This window comes from Nomascus leucogenys, chromosome 7b (assembly GCF_006542625.1).
Source record: "Nomascus leucogenys isolate Asia chromosome 7b, Asia_NLE_v1, whole genome shotgun sequence".
Lineage (NCBI taxonomy): Eukaryota > Metazoa > Chordata > Mammalia > Primates > Hylobatidae > Nomascus > Nomascus leucogenys.
The window spans coordinates 10,328,101-10,344,768 of NC_044387.1; the positions used below are offsets into that span (position 1 = coordinate 10,328,101).

Here is a 16,668-nt window from a genome sequence, read left to right on the forward strand (position 1 = left end):
ATTAATTAAAAAGGAAACAACAAAAAACACTGCTCCCTTCTGATCAAAATTATTCCATTTATGCTTAATTAGCTTTAATCCACGTCTACATATTTAATGATGGGGATATGACAATTCAATCCATTTGCATATTTTAAATGCCTTTTCTAAACTATACTTTGTAACAGATTTAGAAGAACAGTCTCTTTCTCATGCCAATATGCCACAGCATAAATCAGGAGGACACAAATTAGGAAAAAAAGAGAAAAGAAAACAAGGCCTCTCAGAGCCAGGGATGTGCTCAGGGGGGTGGAGTAATTTACCCAGGGGTGGGGGCAATTTACCCGCCACATCACAAACTACAATCCTTTCAGCCCACCAGACCGAGAAGCATTACATCACACTCTCACAATGATAGGGGGAGGAGGCTCTGAGAAAGCAAGTTTTCAGCTTTCTTTCCTCCCTGCTCTCAGGCTTCTAGAATCCTGCATTAGGAGTAATGGAATTTAACTTCAGGCACTGCACAGCTTCAGGGGTTACTAACAATCACATAGACTGCTACTTATACATGTGACCCTAAATGACCACTTCGCAGTGGATACATGGCCGAAACAGGCAACCACACACCCACACGATGAATTTATGCTGAAAAGCCCAGTTTTGCATCTGTGTAAAATTAAACAAAAATTTTATTTCGTGAGGAATGAAGAAGGCTAATACACAGGGAGAACTGATAAAGAAATAATTTCTAATCGCGGTGAATAGCTGTTCGTATCTTTAAAACACCATGTTTACAACATAGTCCTACCCTTTGGTTGAATCCACGATCAAAATAAAAGCGCATCTGGCTGCACATTTGAGAACACACACAGAGACCCAGTGCAAATGAGCGCGCGCAGAAAGGAGAGGGGTGAGCCACATATTGCTTGGGAGGTTTTCAGGCAGGGGAATCTACAAACCCCAAACCTCCTGGTGTTCACCCGCCCCCAACCTGATGTTTAAAATGTATTAGGTCTTACTTTAGGTTTTACATCTCTCTAGGAAGGAGGGCCCAGTTTAAAAAATAAAAAGATAGAAAAAGGCTTTCCCGTTCTAGGGCTTGCCCTCCCAGATCCTTTGTCGGCCTTAGCAGCCGAAAGAATGCAAACCCATTTATATTTATGCAAATTTTTGCAGCAGATTTAAGGGGGGAAGGGGAGGTCTGTGTTTTTTAAAAACCTCTTTCTAAATAGCAAATTTCCAATTACTCGCAGCTTCATTTATTGCAAGATAGAAACGATGATGAAAATCTGCATATACATTAAAAGTGCAATTAAATCACTTCAAAATCTAAATATTTTACCACGTCTTTTCCATTTCTAAAATGCCGAACCAAAGTACATCACGGGTCTGATATACACAGATCCACGAAATGTCTGAAGCCAGTCTCCATGCTAGACAAATGTCGATTTGCAACACCACCAGTGAAAACGGTTAGACAAGATCCATATAAATCAATTGGTTTAAAAAAATTAAAAATATTTACCAACCTCATAAAGTGCAGCAGTGCTTAAATCCAGCAAATTGAGGCATACAAGGTAGAAATGGAAATGAAAAAAGGTCCAAAAAATGAATTCTTTTTGTCTATCTGTTTTTTTGTATTTTAAATATTCAGAAACCAGCAGAGACTCTGTCGGCCATTTTGGCTTGAACTAACTCTCTCACACACTCTCCCTCTTGCTCTCTCTCTCCCCCTCTGTCTCTAAAGGAAGCAGCTTTTTGTGACCTTCAAATAGAGGCAGATCATGTGACTTCGGGTAGGTTTGTCAATCAGGAAAGGGGAGGGAGCTGGAGCTGAGACTGCCTTAAAGGGGAAGCAGCCCTTTTCCACTCACTTTCATTTGTGAAATGCTGTTATCTCATACTCTCCGCCTACAGACACTGCATGTGAAAGTGGCAACAGCATAAGGGTAACAGATGAACAAAACAGAAAAACCTTTATTGGTTTATAGAAATATGCTCAGTTGCTAACGATTCTTACAGCTCCTGGATCTTCTCCTGGCTCGCTTGCTAGTTATTCTCTAGATGTTTGGGGCAAGCACAGGCTGGCAAACTGCTCTGTAAAAGGGGCTGAAACACAGCTCTACCAAACAAGAGGCTTTAGTTTTGAAAGACTAAGATGAAATACAGGGCACGACTGATCTCTAAGAAGCTCCTAAAATGTATAGAAAAAGACTGAAAGAAACGCACAAAAGTATAAACTGAACTGCAATTCAGAAAGGTTAAGTGACTTATCCCAAATCACACAGCTAAACAGCTGCAGAAGAGGGACTGGTTTCCCAATTCTGAACTCTACACTTATTGTTTTGCCTGTATGTGTGTTCAGTACCTCCTCCCCCAAACCCAAATAAAAACTATGCTTCAGCATTGCAAACGGAGTTTCTCTGGGCTAGGGCAGGTCTGAGTCATCTTTAATCCCCTCCCCCACCGCAGGAGGTAGCTCTGCAGCTGAGGGAGACTAGGCACTAAATTAAAACCTACCTGGTTTCCACCGCTCCTAATCCCTTCTCCTTCCCATATACATCTCCACTCCTACCCACTTAAGAAACCCAAGCTCGGTTTGCATCTCCAGCCCCGCGGCTCACCTGTTGTGTAACTTCAGTGCTAACAGCAAGTAACTAAGTCCCTTACCCATCCTCCCACCTTGCCTGGCCTCCGTTTTCTCACTGGTAGCCGGCGGAGATTGGGCTTCCCTAGATGGTATCTTTGGTTTCTTTCACCTCTGAAACTCTGCACTTGGCTTCTTTGAGTAGTTCCGTTCATCTTTTCCTGGCCATCTCAACAGTTCACCTCCACCCTGGGAAGGCTTCTTGACCCTCCCAGTCCAGACCAGGCCCTCCTGTTAACACTCCCATAATATCCTTTACTACTTCTTCAGAGCAATGGTCATAATTGCAATTTACGAAAGAATGTGCTTAACATTAGTCTTCCCCAGTAGACTGTAAACTGTATAAGGAAAAACACCATGTCTTCACTGCTCTGTGAGGCTCCACACCAAACCCCACATTGGAGGTAAATAAATGAGTAAATCAATGACTTGGACCCTATTCAGAAGGGCTGGGCTGAGTAGGAGGAAATCTGCCACCTGAATATAAAAAATGTAGGGGAATGAGGGTCACACAGTTCCCAGAAACTCGCATTCATCTATGTTTTAAGGACGGCTTCAGGAAAGAAAGTAACTAAAATGGTAAAAAGTGCATGAGGCCGGGTGCGGTGGCTCATGCCTGTAATCCCAGCACTTTGGGAGGCCGAGGCGGGCAGATCACCCGAGGTCGGGAGTTCGAGACCAGCCTGACCAGCATGGAGAAACCCTGTCTCTACTAAAAATACAAAATTAGCCGGTGTGGTGGCACATGCCTGTAATCCCAGCTACTGGGGAGGCTGAGCTCAGCAGGAGAATTGCTTGAACCCGGGAGGCGGAGGTTGCGGTGAGCAGAGATCGCGCCATTGCACTCCAGACTGGGCAACAAGAGTGAAACTCCGTCTCAAAAAAAAAAAAAAAAAAAAGCGCATGAGAATGCCCTGTCACTATCGACTCCACCTATCTCTATAAGCCAGAAAAGGGAGGATTCCCTAGTGTGCTTCTCCCATAAACTAGGCTGCCATGCCAGCCAGCAGACAACTGACAGATTCTAGAAACCCAGCTTTCCTTGAAAAGGAACCTATGAATGCTTGTAAAATCCCACACACTTGTTGTCATCCTGGCTTCTGGGTCTTTATACAGTCTCCCACCTTTGCTCCTTCCACTCAGATATGAGGACAGGAAAGGAGCTGTTTCATGGCAGGCAAAGGCCAATGCCTGGACAATCTGGCAGCCTGAATAGCTGTGGCTTAACAAGCTTCCACTGTCTTTGCCTAGCACTGAGTGAAATAGCCAGGCCCTGCACTGACAATTGGGATGCAGGAAAAAGCAGGAAACTCCTAGAATGGAAATTCTGATTATTTAGTCTATTTTTATCCTTCCAATACCTTCCAGATGAGTTACTGAAAGCCTACTTGCTTGTAGCAGGCTCGATTTGTAAAAATGTGTGGAGACTGAACATCCACCTTGTTTTAATTTGTGATGGACATGCTTTCTTTATGAAACTGAACTTTGCTAAGTCTCCATTCCCCAGTGTAGAATATTATTGTATACAAATGTTTATATGTGTTTGCCTTGTAAGTGTTAAATAGCAAACTGTATGAAAAGTTTGGAAACAGAACAAACATTTTAAATAAAATATGGGTTCTAATTTCAAATAATACGCTGAAAATATTTTGAGACAGAGTCTTGCTCTGTCACCCAGGCTGGAGTACAGTGGCACAATATCGGCTCACAGCAACCTCCACCTCCTGGGTTCAAGCGATTCTCCCGCCTCAGCCGCCTGAGTAGCTGGGATTACAGGCGCATGCCACCATGCCCAGCTAATTTTTGTATTTTTAATAGAGACAGGGTTTCACTATGTTGGCCAGGCTGGTCTCGAACTCCTGACCTCGTGATCTGCCCGCGTCGGTCTCCCAAAGTGCTGAGATTACAGGCATGAGCCACTGCGCCTGGCCACTGAATATTTTTTCCTTAACCTCCACATCATCTTTTCTATGCAATACCTCTAAATTTAATACAATTAGTCTAATCGTTTATCTAAAAGAAACAAGTGCAATAAATACATTATTTCTCCCTTGTGTTTCCAGACATAATAGATTCTGTGATAGATTTATTATACTTTTTTCATATTAACAATTAGACAATGTTTTAAAATTATGAGGTAAGGATACAAAGTAATAAATTTTTTTTTTTTTTTTTTTTTTTTTTTGAGACGGAGTCTCACTCTGTCGCCCAGACTGGAGTGCAGTGGCGCTATCTCGGCTCACTGCAAGCTCCGCCTCCCGGGTTCACGCCATTCTCCTGCCTCAGCCTCCCGAGTAGCTGGGACTAGAGGCGCCCACAACCACGTTCAGCTAATTTTTTTGTATTTTTAGTAGAGACGGGGTTTCACCGTGTTAGCCAGCATGGTCTCGATCTCCTGACCTCGTGATCCGCCCGCCTCGGCCATAAAAATTATTTTCTAAAACAATAAACAAGAACATTTAAATGACTGTTATCTTTCAAAGCTGGCAACTTTGGAGGTTACATACCATTCCTCAAAATATTTTTATCAGAAAACAAGATTGGCCGGGTGTAGTGGCTTATACCTGTAATCCTGGCACTTTGGGAGGCCGAGGTGGGTGATCATTTGAGGCCAGGAGTTTGAGACCAGCCTGGCCAACATGGCAAAACCCCGTTTCTACTAAAAATAACAAAAATTAGCTGGGCATGGTGGCACACACCTGTAGTCCCAACTACTCAGGAGGCTAAGGCTCAAGAATCACTTGAACCCAGAAGGTGGAGGCTGCAGGTTGCAGTGAGCTGCAGTGAGCGAGGTTGCGCCACTACCCTCCAGCTGGGGCAATAGAGCAAAACTCTGTCTCTAAAAAAAAAAGAAAAAGAAAAAAAAAGAAGAAAACAAGATTGAAAAATAATAAACTGAACTGAATATTTAACTCAAAAATCTAGAAAAAGGCTGGGCGTGGTGGCTCATGCCTGTAATCCCAGCACTCTGGGAGACCGAGCCAGGCGGATTACCTGAGGTCAGGAGTTCAAGACCAGCCTGGCCAACATGGTGAAAACCCAACTCAAAATACAAAATTTAGCTGGGCACTGTGGTACATGCCGGTAATCCCAGCTACTTGGGAGGCTAAGGCAGGACAATTACTTGAACCTGGGAGATGGTGGTTGCCGTGAGCTAAGATCATGCCACTGCACCCTAGCCTGGGCAACAGAATGATATTCTATCTCAAAAAAAAAAAAAAAAAAAATATATATATATATATATATATATATATATATATATATGTTCAAAAATCTAGAAAAAGAGTTAATAAACCCCAAAAATGAATAAATATAAAAGCAAGGCTGGCCGTGGTGGTGGCTCATGCCTGTAATCCCAGCACTTTGGGAGGCCAAAGTTAGAGGATTGCTTGAGCCCAAGAGTTTGAGACTGAGCAATAAACATAGTGAGATCTCGCCTCTACAAAAAAAATTTAAAAAATTAGCCATTAGCTAGGCTTGGTGGGGTATGACTGTGGTCCTAGCTACTCCGGAGGCTGAGGTGGGAGGATCACTTGAGCCTGGGAGGTCAAGGCTGCAGTGAGCTGAGATCACGCCACTGTACTCCAGTCTTGGCAACAGATTTTATATATATATATATATATATATATATATATGTTTTGTTTTGTTTTTGGGCACAGATATAAAGTAACGGCCAAAAAAAAAAAAAGAGTAAACTAATTAATAAAAACAAAACTAGGCCAGGCATGGTGGCTCACACCTGTAATTGCAGCACTTTGGGAGGCCGAGGGTGGATCATGAGGTCAAGTGATCAAGACCATCCTGGCCAACATGGTGAAACCCTGTCTCTACTAAAAATACAAAAATTAGCCGGGCGTGGTGGCGTGCACCTGTAGTCCCAGCTACTCGGGAGGCTGAGGCAGGAGAATTGCTTGAATCCGGGAGGCGGAGGTTGCAGTGAGCGGAGATCGCCAATAGAGCGAGACTCCGTCTCAAAACAAAAAACAAAAAACGAAACCAAAAACTGTATTTTGTTTTAAAAAATTAAATAAATGTAGATAATTCTGTCAAAAATCTGATCAATTAAAAGAGAGAAGTCACAAACATTAGGGCTGAGAAAGAGGGTATCATAACTGCAGATTTAGAGAAAATCTTTTAACGCATGTTAGAATTATATGTAATTTTACATAAACTTGAAGATTAAATAAGATGGATGATAGTCAAAGAAAACAGAAGTTACCAAAATCAACTCAAGAAAAATTAGGGGAAAAACAACCCATAGCAGAAATCTCTAAGATCTTCAAAGAATGAGCCACTAAAACAACAGCAAGCCCAATTTTCTAAGTGAATGCTATCTAACTCTTATTGAACAGATAATTTCCATGTTATCCCTACTGTTCCAGGAGGTATAAGGATAAAAGGAAAAGCTTCCTACTTTCTTCCATGAGGCTAACATATTCCTGATATGCATTTGGACTAAGATGGTACAAAAAATAAAGCTAAACTAATGTTCACTTGTGAAGACAGATGCAAAAATACTAAGTAAAATATTATCAGATAGAACTGAGTAGTTTTAAGAGAATAATTCATTACGACCACGTAGGCTTTACACCAACAATACTACACCAACAATACAAGGATGGTTAAATTACAACCATACAGGGACAGTTGAACTAGCTATTAACATTACTCTTCATTTGTTCAATAAATATGTACTAAGTACTTTCCCTATCAGACTCTGTGCTAAGTGCTAGGGATGCAGCAGTGAAGCAGAAGGTCCTTGTCTATATGGAGCTGACATCCTCACAGGAGAAGGAATTCACTGAGAAGGGAATAAGCAGTTTGACAGGATATAGAATAATTGAGAGAGGCTCACTTTAGATAACGTGCACAGGGAAGGCTTTTCTCAGGAGCGACATTTAAGCTGAGTTGAAAAGCAAATGTTTAGGCCGGGCGCGGTGGCTCACGCCTGTAATCCCAAAACTTTGGGAGGCCAAGGCAGGCGGATCTCCTGAGGGTCAGGAGTTTGAGGCCAGCCTGGCCAACATGGTGAAACCCCATCTCTACTAAAAATACAAAAAAAAAAAAAAAATTAGCTGGGCATGGTGGCGTGCCTGTAATCCCAGCTACTTGGAAGGCTGAGGTGTGAGAATCACCTGAACCCAGGAGGCAGAGGCTGCAGTGAGCTGAGATCGCGCTACCGCACTCCAGCCTGGGCAACAGAGAGAGACTCCATCAAAAAAAAAAAAAAAAAAAAAAAGAGAAAGAAAAGCAAATGTTTGAGTGGTCAATAAACAAGAGAAATGATCAGGAGGCTAAGACCTGTGAGCAGGGGATAGAGGCATGAAATGAATCTCAAGAGGTAGGAAGAGCTAGATCATACTGAGTCCTTCAGTCCACAGTAATGATTTCTCTTTTGGAATAGTGGAAAGTCACAGAAAAGTTTTCAGCAGGAAAACAAAACAGCGCCATTTTATCCATTAGTTGCTTTCCACTGAATGCCCAGGGTCCATAAGCTTTTCAGAGACTTAGAAAAATGTTTGGGATCTAAAAAAAATACAAGTTCAAAATACAAACGAAAAATTTTAACCACAAAAATTAATAAATGCTTAAATGTCCTTTATAACCACTCAACAGTCCCATTCATTGTTAAATTTAGCATTTATGGCCGGGCGCGGTGGCTCACGCCTGTAATCCCAGCACTCTGGGAGGCCGAGGCAGGCGGATCACAAGGTCAGGAGATTGAGACCATGCTGGCTAACACAGTGAAACCCCATCTCTACTAAAAATACAAAAAATTAGCCGGGTGTGGTAGCATGCACCTACAGTCTCAGCTACTCGGGAGGCTAAGGCAGGAGAATAGCTTGAATCTGGGAAGCGGAGGTTGCAGTGAGCTGAGATCGTGCCACTGCACTCCAGCCTGGGTGACAGAGTGAGACTCCGTCTCAAAAAAAAAAAAAAAAAAAAATTAGCATTTATAAAATGTTCATCACATTTGAAAACAATTGTCACTTTGCAAAAATTCCTACACATACATATATATAAACATACATATATGTGTATATATATACACCTATATAGGTGTATATGTCATATATGTGTGTATATATATACACACACATATATGTACCTATATAGGTGTATATGCCTATATAGGTACATATATGTGTGTATATATATATACACACATATATGACATATACACCTATATAGGTGTATACATATATACGTATATACATATACGTATATACGTATATATATGTATATACATATACGTATATATATATACGTATATGTATATACGTATATATGTATACACCTATATAGGTGTATATGCCTATATAGGTACATATATGTGTGTATATATACATATATACCTATATGTATACATATATATGTATATGTATATATATGCATATATACCTATATGTATACGTATATATGTATACGTATACATATGCATATATACATATATACATATAGGTATATATAGGCATATACGTACGTATACGTATATATATACACCTATATATGTATGTTTATATATGTATGTATAGGAATTTTTGCAAAGTGAGAATTGTTTTCAAATGTGATGAACATTTTATATACATATATGTATGTATGTATGTTTATATATGTATGTATAGGAATATATATATATATTTTTTTTTTTTTTTTTTTCCCCTTGAGATAGGGTTTTGCCCTGTTGCCCAGACTAGAGTGCAGCGTAGACACGAACATGGCTCACCACAGCCTCAACCTTTTGGGCTCAAGTGATTCTCCTGCCTCAGCCTCCCAAGTAGCTGAGACCAGAGGTGTGTGCCACCATGCACAGCTACTTTTTCAATTTTTTGTTGACAGAGTTTCACCATGTTGCTCAGACTGATCTCCAACTCCTGGGCTCAAGCAATCCTCCTGCCTCGGACTCCCAAAGTGCCAAGATTATAGGCCTAAGTCACCATGCCCAGCCCCTAAATATGTTACCTGTTAAGAAGTCTGAGATACTACTTATGAATTAGTTACTTGTAGCCAAAGAATTTCAGAAGCAGAATTATGAAAAATTCTTTTAAAATGTGACAGCAAAAATAAATAGATAAATCCATATATTTAATATGGGATGTGTCTACGTATTTAATATGGTATGTGAGTACCTTTTAATTTTTCCCAACATGGGATGAAGCCTTCAAAACCTCCTAACGTGAGTATGCCAAGGACCCCTGGAGGTCTTAAAACCACTTTGGTAGAGATACAATCATATTTGTATTTCTTTTTTTTTTTTTTTTTTTTTGAGACGGAGTCTCGCTCTGTCACCCAGGCTGGAGTGCAGTGGCGCGAACTCGGCTCACTGCAAGCTCCGCCTCCCGGGTTCATGTCATTCTCCTGCCTCAGCCTCTGCGAGTAGCTGGGACTACAGGCGCCCACCACCACGCCCGGCTAATTTTTTGTATTTTTAGTAGAGACAGGGTTTCACCGTGGTCTCGATCTCCTGACCTCGTGATCCGCCCGCCTCGGCCTCCCAAAGTGCTGGGATTACAAACGTGAGCCACAGTGCCCGGCCCAGATTTGTATTTCTAGAAGCTCTTCCTGGTTTCTGTATGGAGAATACACTACCAAGGATCAAAAGAAGCAGGAAGAAAAGTCAGAAAGCCACTGTGGCCATCTAGGTGAGAGAGGGTGGCTACAGCCAGCTGGGCAGTGGAGGTGGAGAAAAGTATGTAAGTACGCAGTATATTTTGAAGGTAGAAGTGATTCTATTGTAAGATAATCGGTACTTGTTAAGTATGTAATCTTGTGACAATGAAATATCTAAGGCCAATCAATTCATTCAAAAATAAGACTCCAGACCAGGTGTGGTGGCTCACACCTGTGATCCCAGCACTTTGGAAGGCCAAGGTGGGTGGATCATGAGGTCAGGAGATTGATACCATCCTGGTCAACATGGTGAAACCCCGTCTCTACTAAAAATACAAAAATCAGTTGGTTGTGGTGGTGCGCACCTCTAATTCCAGCTACTCAGGAGGCTGAGGGAGGAGAATAGCTTTAACTCGGGAGGCAGAGATTGCAGTAACCCGAGATCATGCCACTGCACTCCAGCCTGGCGACAGAGCAAGACTCCGTCTCAAAAAAAAAAAAAAAAAAAGAAGATTCCAAACTCTGGACTCACTATTCATTCATGAAGTCAACAACCATTATTTGTTGCACAGCACCTACTATGTAGTAGGTGCTATGCTAGGACCAGGCCCGGGGCATACAAAAATGATTAATAACACTTCAAAGGACAGAGAGGCATGTAAATCCATAATTAAAATATAGCAAAGTATCATAATGAAAGTATAAAGATGTAACATGGCTGTGCTATGGGAATAAAAAGGGTAACTGCTGGGAGCATAAGAAAAGATTTCACAGGGGAGGAGGTGAGAGTTTGAACTGAGTCTCAAAGAATGAGTAGGAGTTTGCCATGTAGAGAACCTGGGAAAGGCAAAGGCTTTTCCAAGTTTCACCAACTTCGGTACTACCAACTCATGGCAAGGAGGTAGGCTGACAAGAAAAAATGTCAATGGGAGAGCTAAGCATTTCTGCTATTCTTACTCCTAACAAAGTCAGAAGATAGAAATAATAGCCAAAACTACGTTAGATCTCCAATGCAACCTAAATCCAACCATCTCTGGATTCAGTTACAAATTAGAATGTTAACATTTATACTATTAAAGTTAAAATGCTAGCAGGACTTTTAGGGAACAGTTTTTCTCAAATTCCTTAGAATCAAACCTCAAAAGTTAAATCTGCATTTGGAGGAAGCCTTTCTTGACATTCCAGGCTGAGTCCAGTACCCCCATCTGTGTTCCAAGGCACCTCGTACATACCTCTAAAGCAGCACCTTCATAGCCTGTTATGATTAACTACTTACTTGGCATTTCCCCCTCTAAACAATGAACCCTTAAGAGGGCAGGGTATGTAGCTTTTATTTCTGGGTCTAGCACAGAAGAGAAATTCAATTAATATTGCTGAATGAATGAACAAATAAGCAAAGGAATGAATGGATGAATACTATGAACCTAGGTACTTTTAGGCTGTAAAAGAAGACAACACTTACCCTACAGTTCAAAGATAAGACATACGCATGAAACAATCAAGAAAAAAGTGTAAGATAAATTATCAACTGTACGATTGTGCTCTAAGACAGATGAGTTTGAAAATGGAGGCACTACAGCTTAGATCAGTTAGGTTTCAACAGATAGATAGGACTAGAATGGTTGAAACAGATTTGCTTTGCTCTGAAGCTAATTTAAAGCTGCAGGCCCCCTCACTTTCATGGATCCCTCCTAAAGCTCTAGGAGGGATCCTAACAAAGTGCCCAATTATCCCTTGTTTTTCGTTTTTGGAGACAAGGTCTCGCCCTGTTGCCCCAGCTACAATCATGGCTCACTGCAGCCTCAAACTGCCAGGTTCAAGCAATCCTCCTGTCTCAAACTCAGCCTCCCAAGTAGCTAGGACTACAGGCATGCGCCACCATGGCCAGCTTTTTTTTTTTTTTTTTTTTTTTTTTTGGTAGTGATGGGGATCTCCTCATGTTGCCCATGCTGGTCTCAATTTTTGGGTTCAAACAACCCTCCCACCTTGGCCTCCCAAAGTGCTGGGATTGAGCCATGGCACCTGGCCCGAAGATTTTTATTGTGGTTAAAAAAAAACACACAAAATTGATCATCTTAACCATTTTTAAGTGTATAGTTCAGTAATGTTATGTATATTCACTCTGCTGTGCAACAGATCTCCAGAACTTTTTCATCTTGCAAATCTGAAATTCTGTACACATTAAACAACAACTTTATTTTTTTCCCCTTCCCTCAGCCCCTGGCAACCACCATTCCACTTTCTGTCTCTAAACTGACTGCTCTAAGTACCTTGGATAAATGGAATTATATACTAGTAGTATTTGTCCTTCCTTACCAACTTTCTTGCCATTATGGTTCCCCTTGTGTCAGTGGACTTATGAGTCACTTTGGCCATTCTGGAGATCCCCCTAAGGAAACCTTAAGTTGAGGATACTTTTGTTTTGGGTTCAACGGAATAAACTAAATTTATGTGGTTTTCATAAAACTGTGTGGTTGAGGTAATAACCATCCATGTACAAAGAGCTATTACTAGGTTAACTCTGTATCACGACAGAAATATGCAGGGCCAAATTATGTTGTGATATATACATATGTCAATTCAAAGGCTATTTCAGATTAGCCAATGTACAAGAAACAGTGAAGCCTGGCAATTTCATAGTGCATATATAAAAGATATTCAATAGAGGTTTTCCCAAAATTGCTAACATTTTTTTTTTTTTTTTGAGACAAAGTCTCACTCTGTCGCCCAGGCTGGAGTGCGGTGACACGACCTCGGCTCACTGCAACCTCCACCTCCCTGGTTCAAGCGATTCTCCTGCCTTAGCCTCCTGAGTAGCTGGTATTACAGATGTGTGCCACCACGCTTAGCTAATTTTTGGATCTTTAGTGGAGACGGGGTTTCACCCCGTTGGCCAGGCTGGTCTGAAACTCCTGACCTCGTGATCTGCCCACTTCGGCCTCCCAGAGTGCTAGGATTACATGCGTGAGCCACCGTGCCTGGCCAACACTTTTACAAATTTATATGATGTAACCAATAACAAGTTGTGAGGCAGAATGGAACTTATCTAATTAATAACAAAAAACATATTTTGGTCAACCACGCTATAGGAAGCACTGAATTATTTACCTATTTTAGAAAATATCACAGAATAGGGAGGGATGATCAAAGAGTATAGCACGAAAAAAAAAAAGAGTATAGCACGGCCAAAAAACGTAGGGGAAAACGTTTCACAGCCATGTGTTAGGCAACCAATTAATACAAATATTACATTGTTTTCCTGAGTTTTGTGGTATTTGTTAATTTTTTTAAGTTGCCATTTTTGTGATTTATCTCCTCTTTGTAAATAAATATTCACTTTTGAACCTAGTTTTGTCTTTGAAATTAGTTTGCTTTTTTTTAAAGAGTATTCTCCACAAAAGCTGGATTTGCAGCTAGTCAGAAAGAAGGATTTCTTTGCCTGCCCAAAGACATGTAAGGGAGAAGGAAACCAGACTTGCATGGGAGACCTTCAGGAGAGCCCCTGGCAGGAACAGAAGTTCCTTTGAAAATATGCATAGATAGGCTAATAGGATCTTAGGGAGGCCCTCAGAAGGAAAGGTTCAGACTTGGCTAGAAAGGCATTTTCTGCAAAAAAAAAAAAAAAAAAAAAAAAATGACAACTGGCTGATACAGTTTGGCTGTGTCCCCACCCAAATCTCATCTTGAATTGTAGTTCCCATAATCCCCATGTGTTGTAGGAGGGACTCAGTGGGAGGTAACTGAATCATGGGGGTGGTTACCCTCATGCTGTTCTTGTGATAGTGAGTTCTCACGAGATGTGATGGTTATGTAAGGAGCTTTTCCCCGCATTGCTCAGCACTTCTCCTTTCTGCTGCCAAGTGAAGAAGGACGTGTTTGCTTTCCCTTACACCATGGTTGTAAGTTTCCTGAGGCCTCCTCAGCCATGTGGATGTGTGAGTCAATTAAACTTCTTTCCTTTATAAATAACCCAGTCTCAGGAAGTTCCTTATTAGCAGCATGAGAACGGACTAATACACTGGCCTATAGGTAGGATGCTTAAGGAGAACAATGATAAAATCAGGTCTGTTGGAACATACTCAAGAAAAGACTGAATCTAAAGTTGATGACTGGGCATGGTGGCTCATGCCTGTAATCCAAGTACTTTGGGAGGTTGAGGTGGGAGGACTGCTTGAGCCCAGGAGTTCAAGTCCAGCCTGGCAACATAGTCAGGCCTTGTCTCTACTAAAAACAAAAAAATTAGCCAGGCATGGTAGTGCGTGCCTGTAGTACTAGCTACTCCAGAGGCTAAAGTGGGAGGATTGCTTGAGTCCAGGAGGTGGAGGCTGCAATAAGCCATGACCATGCCATTGCACTCCAACCTGGGTGACAGCGAGAGACCCTGTCTCAAAAAGAATTTTTTTAGTTGAGGCTGGAGTGAGCCCAGGTTGCACCATTGCACTGCTTGGGTGACAAAGTGAGACCCTGTCTCAAAAAAAAAAAAAAAAAAAAAAAAGCTGAGGGGGAGGGGTGGGTGCAGTGGCTCACACCTGTAATCCCAGCACTTTGGGAGGCTGAGGCAGGCGGATCATCTGAGGTCAGGAGTTTGAGACCAGCCTGGCCAACATGCTGAAACCCCGTCTCTACTAAAAACATAAAAATTAGCCAGGCATGGTGGTAGGTATCTGTAATCTCAGCTACTTGGGAGGCTGAGGCAGGAAAACAGCTTGAACCCGGGAGGCGGAGGTTGCAGTGAGCAAGCCTGGGCAGAGTGAGACTCCATTTCAGGGGAAAAAAAAAAAATTTTTTTTTCTTTTTTGAGACAGAGTTTCACTCTTGTTGCTCAGCCTGGAGTGCAATGGCGTGATCTTGGCTCACCACAACCTCCACCTCCCAGGTTCAAACGATTCTCCTGCCTCAGTCTCCTAGTAGCTGGGATTATAGGCATGCACCACCATGCCTGGCTAATTTTGTATTTGTAGTAGAGACCAGGTTTCTCCATGTTGGTCAGGCTGGTCTTGGACTCCTGACCTCAGGTAATCCACCCACCTTGGCCTCCCAAAGTGCTAGGATTACAGGAGTGAGTCACCACGCCCGGCCAAAAAAAAAATTATAATAGTAATTAAAAAAAAATAAAGTGGAACATGACATGTTAACAATGTCCTTTTTTTTTTTTTTTAAAGGCAGAGTCTCACTCTGTCACCCAGGCTGGACTGCAGTGGTGCAATCTTTGCTCACTGCAACCTCCACCTCCCAGGTTCAAGTGATTCTCCTACCTTAGCCTCCTGAGTAGTTGGGATTACAGGAGCCCACCACCACACCTGGCTAATTTTTTTTTTTCTTTTTAGTAGAGATGGGGTTTCACCATGCTGGTCAGGCTGGTCTTGAACTCCTAACCTCAAGTGATCCACCTGCCTCGCCCTCCCAAAGTGCTTCAATGTACTTTTCTTCTCCTGATAACAGATAAAATATTCCAGAATTAGGCTTTTTTTTTTTTTTTTTTTTTTTTTGAGACAGAGTCTCGCTCTGTCACCCAGGCTGGAGTGCAGTGGCGTAATCATGGCTCACTGCAAGCTCTGCCTCTCGGGTTCACTCCATTTTCCTGCCTCAGCCTCCCAAGGAGCTGGAACTACAGGTGCCCGCCACCATGCCTGGCTAATTTTTTTGTATTTTTAGTAGAGACAGGGTTTCACTGTGTTAGCCAGGATGGTCTCGATCTCCTGACTTCGTGATCTGCCCACCTCGGCCTCCTAAAGTGCTGGGATTACAGGCGTGAGCCACCGCGCCCAGCCGGAATTAGGCTTTTTAATAACACCACCTCAGATTTCAAAGTGAGTGTGTAGAAGAGGGATTCTTAACAGTCGATAAGAACTTATTCATTCAACATATATTTATAGATGCTTTTTGTGCCAAGCACCTCTCTAGGCAGTGACCAAGACAATAGAAATCCATCCTCATAAAGCCAAAGATCTAGCATAAAGCTTTAACCTGATCTTTTCTGCCTTAAGCCTCCCCTCCCCTCTTATTTTATTTATCAAATAAAATAAAATAAAATTGTAAAACACATTATCTATTAAAGTTCCCCTTTTCTTTTCTTTCTTCTTGTCTTTGAGACAGAGTTTCGCTCTTGTTGCCCAGGCTGGACTGCAATGGTGCCATCTCGGCTCACTGCAACCTCCGCCTCCCGGGTTCAAGCGATTCTCCTGCCTCAGCCTCCCGAGTAGCTGAGATTACAGGCATGCGCCACCACGCCCGGCTAATTTTGCATTTTTAGTAGAGACAGGTTTCTCCATGTTGGCCAGGCTGGTCTTGAACTCCCGACCTCAGGTGATCCGCCTACCTCGGCCTCCCAAAGTGCTGGGATTACAGCCGCAGGCCACCGCACCTGGCCTTTTTTTTTTGGGACAGGGTCTCATTCTGCCATCTATTAAAATTACTCCTTTTTTTTTTTT

General features: G+C 42.0%; 1 protein-coding gene across 4 annotated transcripts in view; it reads right to left on the minus strand.

The window, feature by feature from the left end:
- Positions 1-16,668, minus strand: part of TNRC6B (trinucleotide repeat containing adaptor 6B) — a 284,827-nt gene that overhangs the window by 148,642 nt on the left and 119,517 nt on the right. For 2 of the 4 annotated variants that reach the window (XM_030815503.1, XM_030815505.1), the window contains exon 1: positions 1,509-1,758. The exons of the other annotated variants lie outside the window; for them this stretch is intronic. In XM_030815503.1, coding sequence (XP_030671363.1) covers positions 1,509-1,513 — 5 coding nt within the window. In that variant the 5' untranslated portion in view covers positions 1,514-1,758. Of the gene's footprint in view, positions 1-1,508; positions 1,759-16,668 lie in introns of those variants that run through there. 4 annotated transcript variants of the gene reach the window in all.